Source organism: Dermacentor albipictus, chromosome 4, assembly GCF_038994185.2.
Source record: "Dermacentor albipictus isolate Rhodes 1998 colony chromosome 4, USDA_Dalb.pri_finalv2, whole genome shotgun sequence".
Lineage (NCBI taxonomy): Eukaryota > Metazoa > Arthropoda > Arachnida > Ixodida > Ixodidae > Dermacentor > Dermacentor albipictus.
In genome coordinates, this window is record NC_091824.1 from 75,040,501 (window position 1) to 75,055,037 (window position 14,537).

Here is a 14,537-nt window from a genome sequence, read left to right on the forward strand (position 1 = left end):
TGCATTTTACTAATCCCTCCCTTCTGTTCTCTTCTTGAATAACATAAACACTACTACTTAGTATTCATATTGGGCTAAGTCATTTTTCTTTTTTTCATATGCTTACTAGAGAGTGACAGCATCGGGCGATACGGTTTCAGCCTGTTTTCACATAAAACATAGTTCTGCATCACTCAGGGAATGTTGCAAAGGCACTCAGGGAATGCCTGGAAAACTCGGGGGAATTTGGAAATGTCAACTTGGTAGACACCCTGCCTATTGTTTGCAATTGTTCAAGTTTCTATGGAGGCTCGTTTGGCAAAAAACAATGATAGTATGTGCGCTTTGTTTTGTGGGAAGTGTATAACGGCATGTGTAACTTTATTGTTCATTCCTAGAACAGTTCCTGTAACATTGGTCGCCTAATATGCTGTGGCCACTGGTCTTGCATGTGTTTCATATGGTCGTAAGCAGGTTCAGATCTGCAGCCATTTACAGTTCCATTATTCCTCTTTTCTTCTAGAACTTCGGCACAAAACCAGCTCCTGCAGGACGAAGTCAACTCCTTAAAACGGATAAGAGAAGACTACGACATGGTCATCAGGCAGAATGTCTCTCTGCAGGCTGAGGTGAGTAGTGTTTCTAAGCACATTTCTGTATTACCCTGTTCCTCATGAGGTTTGCTTTTGCCAAGATCTCAGGTGTATATGGTGGTTTCACCTCAAGGTACAGCTTCACAGCCGCAAAAATGTTACCTAAAGTGTGGCTTTTTAACAGCACATGCTACAGTGCAGTGAAGCCATACTTCTGATCTGTGCCACATATCACAGCACTGCACATAAGTCCTCCATTCAGAAATTCAAACTCCATTTATTCAGTTTTGGAGTTCCATGAAGTTCTAATTATCAAGATTCGAATGCATAACTACAACTTGTGAATTTGAGGTTATATCAAATTGTGCATTATTTGTGCACTTGTATGCTTCTGTTATGCGACACACTGTTTTGGTTATCGTAGTTGATGCGCTGTGGCAACTGGTTACACATAACATGTTTCATTGTGCATTTCGTCGTAAGCAGGTTCAGATTTGCAATGCCTCCCATGAAAAAATCGCATTGTTTTGCTAATTAAAGGCACAGAACCCAATGATGGAATTGCTTGATGCATCTTTCTGTAACACATTAATTTTTGGTCTCTAATGGGATCTGTAAGAGCAGTTCTCGCAGTGCTGCTTGCTATGTACGAAATGGAGTATAGTTTCCCTGTTCTATTGATTTGCTGAGACCGAGATAGCAAGGTTTTCCTTACTGACAAGTTCTTGCCCTATGACTGCTACCGCAGTGTGAGAAGATGTCCCAGCTTCAAGAAAAGTGCAACAGCCTCAAGGAAGACCTATCCAAAGTCCTGACCGAGAAATCAGACCTCCGCACTAAGCTTGATGCTGTGGAATACGAGGTTGGCGAGCTCCGCTGCGAGCTTGGCACGAAGACTCGAGAGCTGGACTCTTTGGTTAGCTTCTACTCGAACAGGGAGGAGCCAGCTCCAAGGGGCTCGCAGGCCCTGCCACAATCGCCTCGAGCCAGCTGCTACACAGAGCTGCGCATGGTTGAGCTGCAGGAGGCCAACGCCAAGTTGCAGCAGGAATCTTGTCGGCTGCAGGCGAGTGCCCATGGCTTCTGTTTTGACCTTTTCCCTGCTGGCTTGTTCCGCCTATCGTGCTGCTCCTTGTGTATGTCTCCTTTCCTAGTGCAGCTGTGGCTGCACATGGATGTCGGCAGCCTGCGTGCTCCTTGTTTTAGAGGTGACCTGCCCTGTGTGCAGAGTGGCCGTGTCGAGATGGTGGGGCATCAGGTGCACTGCTTTTCCATGTGTATTGTATTGGAAGTTGCATAAAATAGTTTCGATGACTCGAAGCAAGAGGACGACTAAACATTCCTGCTGCCGATACTTTTCACTGTATGGGCGACACTATCAGCTGCGGGGGCGGAATGGGTGCGAAAGCATGGCTGGCTTCACTTCATACCACTGATTTGAAGACATCGCTGACATGGCATGAAATTGTATCTTTCATTGCGAACTCTCAAATTCAAATTTTTTTTTTTTCTCATTCATGTTTGCGTTCTTTGATAACCCCATAATTCGGAAAATTTTGCAGTCCCTTCCGTGCATGAAAAATCAATTGCCAACTGCTTAGTTGCATAAAAAAGTATTATTTTAATACTTCGAAATTGTAATAGAACAAAGCAAATTTAGGATTTTGCAAGCTTTGCTATATCAAGGTATAACTGTATAGTGGTTTTTTTTTTGCTACTGAAAGTATTGTTACGTTACAGTAAAGCCAACTTCTAGTTTTTGCATGAACCTTTCTTGGTGCGGCGTTTTGAAATCAACTGTGCAGCATTGTTTAGCTGTTATTTATTGTTAGATCCTGGTTTGTTTGTCTAACCGAAAGTGTTCGGGAAAGGAAAAAATTGCGGTGGCGGTTACCATGCAGCTACTTTCCTAGTGAATGCTGTGTCAGAGGCCTTGCCCAGCTTTCAGTGAGAGGCTGGCACAGAACTGTGTGAGCCACAAAGCCATCGCTGCTTTAATGTGCTTCTAGGAGAAACTGCTGTAGCTTGAGCACATACTTTTGCAGGCTGGGTCGTGACGCCTGGTAGACCTGTGCCACTGCACACACAAGTGGCTACTGTTCGGGCTCCCAAAATGGCAATAAAGCACTGGCAGATTGCCTGACATGTTGGATGTCGCAGAGCATGTGCTGAAACTGAGGGCATTTTGGCGACAAATGCAGATCAGAGAAGTGGGTGGCAAACGCATCTGATTAATGCAATGGCCAGTAAGGGAAAAGTGGGCCAATGAAGGGCGCAGATAAAGTGGACATGGCTGCCACTGGAGTGCTGGAGTGCACCAGTGAAATTTCTGCAAAGGCACATAATGCAGGAAGTGCTAGCTTATAATGTCACCAGTTGCTAACCAATAGTGTGAGATGGAAGAAATTAAAAACAACTTCAAATCTAACAGGAGGAGTACAGTTCCTGTGGCAGTCTAGTTTGATGAAAACTGCTTAGTTTAACTGTTAAACAGTGTAGCCTGATCATGTGCAATGTTTCTTCCCTTCCTCAGACCCATTATATGTATCTGATCTATGCCATTTTGAAAACTGCCCTGAAATTTCACACTATTCTGTTAGATAACACACAACTATTAATTAAATGTCTTATGCAGGCAACACGTGTTTAATCGGGAATAACAATACTTATTTGCATTGTTTGCTGAAGTGATGCATCCCTCATACTATCAGTGCAAAAGTGCCAAAGCATGCTGCTTAACATGTGAAGGCAAATAGGATTGCTGCTTTTCATAATCTTCAGTTCCACATTACCTCCATTTCATTTGTGCACAATTGTTTCTGTTCACAGAGTGAACTGGAAGAGACAACAGCCAGGATGCAGGCAGATAGCAATGCCAGGAAGGCCACCATAATGCAGCTGGAGGAAGCAAAGGCCACTCTTGTTGCAGAGATGTCTCAACTGACCAACCGTAACACGCAACTGAACATTCGCATCTCGGGACTGGAGAACGAGCTGCAGCTGTCGAAGACCACAACTGCCACGCTCGAATCTCGGCTTTCAATTCAGTCGAGCCAGTCTGAAATGCTTCGCCAACAGCTTGCTGACAAGGACCAGCAGATTGCTGCACTTGACGAGAAGTCGGCCGCTTCTGATGCCATGAACCAGGAGCTGCTCAAGTCAAACGCTGAGCTGAACGCAGCTTTACGATCATCAGAGGTAGAAAAGGTGGCACAGGCAGAAAGAATGCGTGAAGTCATGGCAGAGAACAGGAAGCATCGGGATGCTTTGTCTCAACAGAATTCCAAGATGCTCGCTCTGGAGACAACACTTCGGAATGTGGAGCTGAAACTTGCAGAAGCAGTTGGAAGAAGTGAATCACTTTCATCCCAACTGTCGGTCAGCCAGGAACAGTGCATAAAGCTTGAGGAAGCCATTGCGTCACTGCGCATTGAACTGGAGGCAAGTCGGTCTCGCTGCAGAGAGCTAGAACAACAGTTGAGTCAGGCTGGATGCGAGAAGGAGGCTCAGTCAACGAGACTTCTCGAAGTGCAAGATGAATTGAACAGTGTTACGAGCAGAGCCGACCAGCTTCAAGCACGGACGCAGGAGCTTGAAGCCTCCAAGCAACAGCTTGAGACACTCTGCTCCGAGCTTCAGCACAAATTGAGTGAGAGCAAGTGCCAGCTTAACGTGGCTGCCGAAGAAAACTGTGCACTGTTAAAAATTAAGGAAGAAATGCAAGCGGCTCACGCCTCCTTGCGTGCCCAGCTCGATGAAACAAGTAAGCAGCATGCGGTGCTGGTAACTTCTCTACAGGGCCAGATACAGGAGTCTGAGGTCCTGGTTGCTAGACTCAACGAACAAAAGCAAAGTCTTGCTGAGAACTCCGGAAAGCTTGAGGCCGACCTTGGTCTGCTTCGTTCTGAACTGGTAAAACTAAACGAAAAGAATGTCATGCTTGTAAACGAAATATCTGAGGTTACTCATTCTCGTGACGAGCTTAACGATAACCTTGTTTCGGAGAAGAGACAAGTGGAGCAAATTACTGCAGAATGTGCCAGGCTTCAGCAGTGCATTCAGAACAGCGCAGCCGAAAAGGCTGAACTCGAAGTTCGCTTGGAGAAGGAAACGGGGCTTGTTCATGCACTCAAAGAAGAATGTGCCAAGCATGTTGCTGTGAATGAAAACCTCCATAGTGAAAATACAGCAATCAAGAGTACTCTTGAGGAAGCCAAGCTCGGAATGGAGCAGCTCGAAGCCAGTGTTCAAGAGGTGAACAACAAGAACATTGCACTACAAAACAAGCTTGAGGGGACCACACAGAAGCTTGATACTTTGCTAGCAGAGAAGCAAATTCTGCAACTGAAGCTGTCTGAAACAAGTGCTGCCTGTGGCGCTCTTCAGAAGGAAGTGTCGGAGGTCAGGACAAAGCTGCGTGCTTCTGAGGAGCAAGAACAAATTCTCAGGAATGCCAATGCTGGCCTGGACTCGTTCATCACTGACTGCAAGCAGAGACTACAAGCTAGAGAGTCTCAGCTTGGTGAGGCGACCAGACGAATGGAGTCCCTGCAAAAAGAGGTTGGTGTTTTCCAGCAACTAGTCACAAGACTCAACCTTGAGAAAAAGTGCTTGCACTCATCTCTCGCGACTGCAGAAACCACTTCGCAGTCATTTGAGAAAGAGTGCCAGGCTGCCACATGCACCATTGAGGAGATGAGATTGAAGCTAAAGGAAAGTCAGCACAGGCAGATGCAGCTCTCCGCGCTTGCCGAGCAACTACAACAGGAATGCAGCAGCCTGAAACTGGTTCTTGCGGACATGAGTGAAAAGCTGTCATGTCGCGAGCAGGAGTTGACGTCAGCAGCCAGTGATCGGGACAGGATGGCATCACAGGTGAAGGAGCTGCAAGATGGGCATGCCCGTCTGAAGCACGACAACCAAGCTCTGGAAGATCGCATAGGTAAAGGTTGATTCAGTATTTATTTTAATTGAGTGGCACTTCTTGAGAAAGGCATGGAACATGCGAAAATTAAGGGGGTTAGGACTGATGGTGTTCTTTCAAAACTCCAACTTTGGGGTAAGAAACTTGTTACTCGAAGAAAGCATAAGGTTGAACTTCCATTTTTGAAGCACCAATGCTAGATCGCAAGTGTGATGTTGCAGATTTCACATAACCGGCCTAAATTCAGTTTCTGGCTCTTGTAAAATTCATGGCAGTCCATCTTTACAAATAAAAATAACTAGGCCCCAGAAGACACCATCGAAATTCATTTCATGGTGAACTGGTGCACGAACTTCAAGGTAGCATCACCACCAGTCTTGCATCTCTCCTCTCGCAGGAAAAGTGGCTTTCTTGGTATTGTATAAGGGTAATTTAATAACACAGCTCAACTTGTTTCAATATAATTTTAGAGACCATTGTTCCACAAAGCCTTTCAAGCATAAGGTTTTTTTTTTAGTGCACCTTGTGAGAGCAGAGTTTGTGGCAAGTAAATCCCAGTCTACTTTTAGGAGATAACCCACTTGTAGGAACTTCATCCGTTTTTAGTTTTTTGAAAGGCACAGCGATCATAACGAAATATAATATATCACAGAACTACTAATTCTAAAAATTCTTACCCAGTTTTTTTAAGCATCTTATGATGCTCCTCACCCATTTTTCTCAGTCCTGAGAAGAAGGCTGAGGTCTCCATTTGATTTGTTGGGCTCCTCAGAGTCCTTGTCCGGACAAGGACTTTTGCTGAGGATAGCCAATTTTTGAAATAAATTATACCATGTGTTTGGCGCATGATAGCCCGAGTTGCTTATGCGCCATAAAACCCAATACAATACAATGCAATAAATGGCAAAGCCAAATGTCAGTGACAACCACCGATGCTTTCATCGCGTTTGTCCTTGTTACCACTGAGCTTAAAGCTGTGCCACCACTTTCCATCTTGCTTGTTTCATGCCATTATGAATGAAGTGCACAGTTACTGCTAAAGGTGCTGGTCAGCACACTATAGTCCCGGTTTTTTATTGCACCTCACAGTCAAAAGGGAATGCAAAAGACACAGGCCAATGAAGCATATCTGTAAACGTTTTTACGATAAGGAATGTCCAGCATTAGGACTATTTGGGCCGAGCAAAGGCGATACCATAGACATCATATAAAATTCCGATGAAGAAGACATTGGGAGATATGAAGATACAGGAAAAAAAAGGTTAGTTTTAGAGATTGGTGACTGTCATCTGCTGCCTCCGCCAGAATAGACCAACGCAGTAGAGACCAGAAATACCAAACTGAGATCCTTGATTGTATAAAATTCTTTTGTATAGTTGCAATGAGTGAGAGCACTGCATTCGAGGAAAAGGCAACATTTTACAGCACTTGTCAGTTGCAAATGGTATAGTCGGTGCTTGCAGATGCTTCTTAATAAATGTGACGTCTTCCAAGTGAGATCGTAGGCTCCCTGCTGCATGTAAAATATTTCGTTTATGTGAAATGCTGCTTACCGACTAAGCAAGCCCAGAAACGCGAATTGATACTTGTGAAAACTTATTCTTATCTAGAAGGCTGTTTGCACAAGATTATATTTTTTGTAATGTTCTTATTTCATCTCGCATGCTTTATATGGGCTTGATTAGCCACTGTGGTGTGGTGGCATAGTTTGGCATTGCTCTCCTGAGCCAAACGCTGGGGGATCAAATCCCGGTAGTGGCAGGCCAGATTTCGATGGGGGTAAAATGCAAGAATGCCCATGTACTGCATATTCAGCATAATCCGAAGTCCCCCTTTAGGACATGCCTGGTAATCATATTGTGGTTATGCTGCATAAAACCCCAGAATTTGGAGGGGCCCTGAACCACTTTTTCTGAAAGTGGAGAACGGTATTTGTAGCGAAAACAGGCTATTTCAGAAATACTTCGCTGCAAAAAGTCCTTCAGTGTGTTCAGCAGAAGTGGAGTTGGCAATCAAGTACGGCCTCCGGTGTGCTCATCCCAATCCCATCTTCAATGCCTAGCACTGCAAAGGCTACAGCAGAGTAGGGTGTGCCCACAACGCTCCACCTTCTAAATGTCACCGTGGTGCGCAGTTCAAATTTCAATCTGCATGTTAACGTAGACACCATGACTTCAGATTTTGGTGCCTACATTGCACTAAACGTAAGCGAAACGCAGTTGTCGGTCAGCCGCGATGCACGTAGCCAGTGGACTTGTGATGGCACCCGACGGTGGTCGCGGTATTGTGGGGATGCGCAACTCTCGGGCGTCCCCTGATATCTTGTTTTCCCGCATAGCTCCTGTCTCCTGCAGTGCGGCTTCGCCGCGTGGCCTGGGGCCCGCAGCGGTCGGTGTGGTTGAAGTGGAGTGCGAGAGATGGCGCGAGTGTTGCGCTGCTAATGCCACCTCACGGCAGAATTACTTGGGTGCGGAAAAGGAAGGCGGTTCCTTTTTGGGTTGCGGGCCGGCGAGTGCCGCGGACGTCCCGCGCATGCGCCGATCCATGCTTCTGAGAGACCGTCTCACGTGGCCTCCTTCGAACGCGCCACCATTCGTGTGACCGTATGTGCGAGCGACCAGGCGTTGGGATCCAGCCTGGGGTGAACATATTCGCTCGCTATCCGGTCGCAGTGAGTCGGACTTCTAGATTTGTCCTGCGCCCATTGGTGTGTTTCGTGGATAGCAACTCGGCTAGCAGGCATTGATCTATGAAAGGTGCAATAAATGCCCTTGTAATTGTTTGCACTACTGTGTTGTCGTTCCTTTGTCCCAAGAGCACGGATGAGGCCCCACAGTATCTACGCTATGTAGCAGACCGCACCTACCGATAGCAGCCGCGTACGGGAAACTGCTTTATTACGGAAAAGTGTCCAGAAGAGAATGAGGAGCAGGATTTTGTTAAAAAAAAGAGTGTTTGAGAGAAAGGTGGCTTTGCACTCCACTTGCGAGCTCCACGTGCTACATATGACAGCAAAACTTGGCAGAGATGTTCACAGCAGCGTATGCTACTTGCGGACTGTTATTTCACCAAGCACAGGGTGTGGTTCAAGGCTCCTTTAAGTGGTCCTGACTGCTGATATCTATGGAAATATTGTGCAGTCGAAACAGCACGAGAACAGGAGCATCGAGGCAATGACTGCTTATAGCAGTGCACGCACAGGCATCACGTTGCACTGATCGTGCTAGTCACCGTACTTAAGTGGTTATAAATATTGCACAAGTAGTTGAAGGCTTTACTAGAGGGAAAGGCTGTTTCTATTATGATCAAGATCGTTTTGTGGTGAACATTGGTATATGTATTTACACTTTATCTAATGATGCACATTTACCCCCAAAAATTTGCACTTTTTGCTTCCGTTAGTGCTCAAGACTTTATGCAGTTAAAATTCACCAATGTGCTGCTCATTTTTCTGTGCCATCTTGTCTAAATTTAGGATCTCGAGTACCTGTTCAAGTCCTCCTTGGTTTGAGGTGCTAACTATAAGTACAAAATCATAATACGGATGTGTGCTATTCTTCCCAGAACCACATAGACTAGCTTTGAAAAGAAGCGCAAGGACGAATTTTATTGTTCTATTTGTTGCCAGCCCAAACAGCAGCAGTGGTGCTGTCATGGTATAACCATCAGCTTTTGCAGCCCTTTTATGCATCTGGATGATTCTTCCTTCGTAAATGTTTATAGGTGTTGCCTTGAATATAATTTTTCAGTGTGTGAAACGGTAGGTCCTTGAATAGCCAAGTGACGTCAGCCACATACTGCCACTACTTTTGCTCTTGGTGAAGCTTTACTGTGATTGTGACAGTTTCCAACAAAAATTTCAAGAGGGAACTCTAGCATAGAGGCCATTGAATTGTGTTTGCTCTTTGACAACATAGATAGGAGTGGCTCTTCTTTGGTCTGCAAGATTTTTCACACTAGATAGCAGCTGGCAGTTCCAACACACATGCTATAGTCGTTTGCTACCTGAAATTGGACAGCAACGGAAAGAACATTCACAAATAAACCAGTATCTGGAGTGAGCGTATCTGCCAACTCTCCTGTCTTTTTCCAGAAACTTTACGAATTTGGGTTTGTTTTGTAAGTGCTGCTTCAGGTTTTATGAAAAATAAATTGTGCTCTTAAAAAAATTTTCACTCATGTCTCCGAACCTTCCGTTGGAAATCTTCTGATAGAAAAAGAATGCAAGGGTTTACCTGCTCGAAGCGAGCTTGAGACAAGTTCCTGGAACAGCAGAGTCGCTGGAAAATTTGTCTAAATGTTGCTTGTAGGTCTCTGCTGTTCCAAGTTTGCTATTGCTTGCGCTCATGAATAGAGCATGTATTTATTCCTAAAAAAAGAAGAAAGTGTGCCTTTATTGTCCCTTTAAAGCTTGCTCAATCAAATACTAAGTCGACGGGGACTGTTTAAATACAATTCCAAAAACCTTGCAACGGTTGTTTTGTGCCAAGAAAAGACTTCGTTTAGGAGAAAATTGCATCTGAAATGTCCGAATACCTTTTTCAAAATTTAAATCTCCAGCCACTGAACTGGGGGAGTTGCGACGTTGCATACACCATCACCACCCTTTGCTGCCATCGGTGAGTAAAACGGTGCCCGACAGACGGCGGCACCGAGCCAAGACAGAGCGGCAGATTCACCGCTGCAACTGCTTTTCGGTCAAGTGGCGTAGACCATTCGGGCATCCTGTGACATAGCATGGACGTTGAATTCTCTGCTACTTGCAGTTTGTGCGAGTTTCACGAGCCAGCAACACCTGCGCAGCACCACACGATAACGAAACTACTGAAACGCGAAAGCGTGGGGGGCACAGTCAAGCGAAAACGACACCTGTCGACCGCCCACGTCGTCGTCAAGGGAAATTTCAATGAGTTCTTTTTTCTAAAAATGAAATAGAACTGAAGCAGCAGCATTTTATTTTTTTACAATACAAGGATGTTTTTTGCAACGAGCGGTTAAGTACCAGTGACAGAATTTCAATGAGGAGTGCTTTCATCATCGGGCAATGTTCTGTGGGAGTCTCTAATCATGTCCTGTATTTACCTCAATTTCTTGAATATTAAGGCTCTGTTCGCGATAATATTGACGCCTTACAGATTCTCGAGCACTTATCTATCACTTTAGCTCGACTTAATATTTGCCTTTAGTGTCCCTTTAAAAATTTACTATCCCTGTGCTTGTAAAGCCTAAAAAAAAATCTGTGCTAGCCTTGTAGTGGCCATGGGATTTTACTAATTTTTTATGTTTGCAGGTTGACGGGTATAGGTGTAGGTGGTGCAAGAAAGTTCAGTTCAGAGTACAGTGCTTTGAGCATTGTCATACTGCCTAAGCAGGTTTACAGTAATTTTACGCAGCATCAATGGAGGAAAGCTGCAATTCAATCTTTTCTCGCAATGTTCCAAAGAATGAAGTGGGTAGTTCATAATAACTTTTTCTTTTGCCGTACAATGTTTCCATGTTTTTGTTTTAAACATGTTTTCGGAGCACTAAGAGCCCCAGGAGGTCAAAAGTGATCCAGTGCCTTCTGCTATAGCATGGCTAACTGCCTCTGCATTGCTTTGTGGCATTAAACTCAAGCAATCGACCTTCACTTGAAAAAAAAAAAATACACAATGCACAGGTGACCTGGAGGTGAAGCTGAACAACCAGCTGGAACTTCGGAGGAAATCCGAGGAAGACTACTACGAGTGCGTCAAGGAACGGGATGCCCACAAGGAGGCACTGAGGCAGCAGATAGACGAGCTCACCGCAAAGGCTGCAGAGAAGGAGAGACTGCAGGCAGAGTTGGAAGAGCTGCAGAGCCAGTGTGAGGGCTGCAAGACTTCTGCCTCTGATATGGGTCAGCTCACCGAGGAGAAAGAGCGCCTCGAGCTCGAGCTTGCAAGCAAGCACAGAGACTTTCAGACACTGGTTGCCAAACGTGATGAGCTCTGCCAAAAGGTCCAAATGCTGGAGAAAGAGAACGAAGGCCTCAAGTGCAAGCTCAAGGTGAGCCGTTGGGCTTCCCTGCATGCTGCAAGATTCCTTGTGGCTATGAGGTCTCTAAGCTTGCTAAATAGTAATGGTGTGTGGACAGCAATTTTTGAGACCAAATCACCAGCAAATGAAATAGTAGCAAAAGAGAATCTAATATGGTATCATACATTTTTGAACAGTTCTTAAATAATAAACACTCTTTTTCGCCATTAACACAAAAAATAGCCACACCCTCAAACTTACAACATTCGCAAGTTTCTGCCATTATAAAGCTTGCTTTTTGACACTTTCAGGATATGTCGTAATACCAGAAGGAAATATTTATTCCTCATTTAAATGTGCTAAATGCACAGAGAACAAGAATATTCAATAAAGTTATTTCTCTGAAATAGAGCATTTCGCTTAAAGCATTTCAAGAAGGCAAATGTGATATATGAATTTACAGCCTGTGCACAATTATTACAAAGTACACAAGAGTTTTGCAAGAAGTCCTACTCGCACTTAGTGATATTTTCAGAGCAGTGTGCACTTTAGATGTATGCAGTGCTATTTACAGAATTGTAATTTTTTTTTATTGCTGAGTCAGTATTCTAAACATGAGGGATACTTAAAAAAAAAATTTGCTATATTCAACAATTCTCATAAACTTGAAGGCCTAAATTGAACATTCATTTCGTACAGTTAGGTTTTCAGTGCTTCTTTTAAATGCAACGAGCCTTGTAAAAAATCGGTGCAGTGATTGCCAGGAAAACAATTTGTTTCTGTGCATTTAGATTATACAACTAAGATATGCAAGCATTTTATTGGTAGGTCACATGGCCTGTATCTTCATCTCGCGATGATTTTGCACATCTAATATGTAGCATAAGTGCCACAATGTCAGAATGCTTGTGTTTAGCATGTTCATACTTCACTTTTTCCATTGTGTAGCTGAATAGTTCCTGACCTTTATTTGCTAATTTCCCTGTCTGTGTTGATGTGTTTGTGTGTTAGAACAGCACCCTTTCCTCCAATGCACACATTGATTGAGGTTTCAGTGTCACTGCTTTAAGGGTGTTTCCTTACTCGGTATCTTGTTCTCATGTTCTTTGGATCAGTTTTGCATTTTTTTTCTTTCTTTTAATACAGTTGATATTGACCCTTGAATGAGTCCCCACTCCCCTCCTTATGTAATAATGCCTTTTGGCCCTTAAAGTGAAATAAATGAAATGCTTGCAAGAAAACGAGGGACGAAAAAAAAATCAAAAACTTAGAAAAGCAATTGTTAGTAAAGCTAATGTGTGAAAGGCCACAAAGGAATGCACTGAAAGAGCCAGGCCAGCTTGTTCTATTTACTGTATTTGTGCAGTGTTAATAAAAGTATTGTATCAGGGTGTCTGCCAACCGGGAAAACTGAGACTTCTTGGGTATTTTGAAGTCTGGAAATACTCGAGAAAAACTCGGGGAATTGGTGCTTCTATCGGAGAAAGTTGGCTGTCATTTTATTCAAAGGGAGCAAAAGTCTCCCTAGTGCTGGCTCGATCAATTACATTTTTGGCTGAAGTAATTGTAAGCGGTTGCTTCTCTGTAATGTGTACAAGCCTATTTAAGTCTGAGGAGCATGCAAGAAATTACAGAAATTTCATTGTTGCTGCTAGTAATTCTGAATTCGATTTGAGCATTCCACCTGAAGTTTGATACGGTGATGCCAAGATCGTTGAATGAGGGTGCTACTTCTGTGGAAGAGTTCTCAGAGTAGTTATGCAGTTGAAGGTTCAGGTGATTGGGTTACTTGCGTTACATTACCTTTATTAGTATTTAGTTTTCGGACACCCAACCGCACAGGGTCGAAGTTTGGATTCAAGTGTTACATTATCACTGGGACCAAGGTATTGCACAATTCCCCACCCACGCGACTTCGCTAAGTGAATGTGCCAGCCACCTGCTGCATGCTCACTTGGCCTCTCTGCTGTTATTGCAATGATTGATTGCCAATCACTACACCGACTGAAACCTGGGGTTTGTACAGACATTGTGAGAGATGGGTGAACCGTAGTGGATGTTACCATGATGCCTGTGTACATCGTGCTATGTTGAAAGGTGCTATTTTAAACCTAAGAGTACGGGTGCATTACACATCCTTGTAATCCGTTTCATTCATAGCAGACAACACCTTGGAGGCTAAAGAGACTTCTGTCACTGCTCGCATTTGTGCCAATAGTGCCTTGATATGAAAGATATGGTTATGTGTTATGTAACTTGATGCGACATTGAGCTTTTGCTTTTATGTTGCTCTTAGCTTCAGGTCTATGACCTGAAGCTGTTAATTGCCAAGCAAGCGAAGTGACACGTTTTTTCAACCACTGCGCACAGCGTACCACTCACTCTCAACCAAAACATGATATAGTATGCACGTTGGGTACTGGAAGCATGAATGACATGCGATTTGACATATTCTTACGTCCACAAGTTGCACAGTTGAGTCCCGCTACAATGAAATTCACGAGAATGTATTTCACTGTGGAGGGAATATTGATATCTTGCAGTCTATAAAATTGTAACAGGGAATCAAAAGCACTTCTTTGTAGTGGATTTCGACTGTAGTAATAATTGCAGTTAGTATTCTGCAGAGGCAGCTGCACTGTGAGACTTGATAAATGAGACTTTAATGACTGTATTATTTGTGGAGCTTCTGCTTAGTTGTCTGCTATGTGTTAAATTGAGTGTAATTAGGGCTATGACTTCTTTTTTCTAAGAAACTAAAAGCTTGTCATGAGCACTGTGCTGCAGTAGTCCTGCATGCACATCATGCAATACGTCGGGAAAAGAAGGGACACTGTGTTCTCATAGTTATTTTCTAAGCGGTGTTCATATCATACTGCACGCAATCTCTACGTTTTGGCTATATGCTAGTGCAGTTTTTACCTCCCTCATCTTTTTGCAGCACTGCTCACACTTTTGGGCTTATAAGCCAGGTGCGCTGAGCAACAACCAATGCAAAGCTTTGAGTTAACAGGAATTTGACAACGTATTATAGTACACAGGTT

General features: G+C 44.0%; 2 protein-coding genes across 5 annotated transcripts in view; one reads left to right on the forward strand and one right to left on the reverse strand.

Annotated features, from left to right (window-relative positions):
• emei (transmembrane protein 161-like emei) overlaps positions 1 to 14,537 on the reverse strand; it is a 132,036-nt gene that overhangs the window by 58,879 nt on the left and 58,620 nt on the right. The gene's annotated exons all lie outside the window — the stretch shown is intronic.
• LOC139059146 (putative leucine-rich repeat-containing protein DDB_G0290503) overlaps positions 1 to 14,537 on the forward strand; it is a 62,951-nt gene that overhangs the window by 19,246 nt on the left and 29,168 nt on the right. For all 3 annotated transcript variants that reach the window (XM_070537131.1, XM_070537130.1, XM_070537132.1), the window contains exons 8-11: positions 503 to 608; positions 1,321 to 1,638; positions 3,402 to 5,514; positions 11,156 to 11,523. In XM_070537131.1, the coding sequence (XP_070393232.1) occupies positions 503 to 608; positions 1,321 to 1,638; positions 3,402 to 5,514; positions 11,156 to 11,523 (2,905 nt within the window). The remainder of the gene's footprint in view (positions 1 to 502; positions 609 to 1,320; positions 1,639 to 3,401; positions 5,515 to 11,155; positions 11,524 to 14,537) is intronic.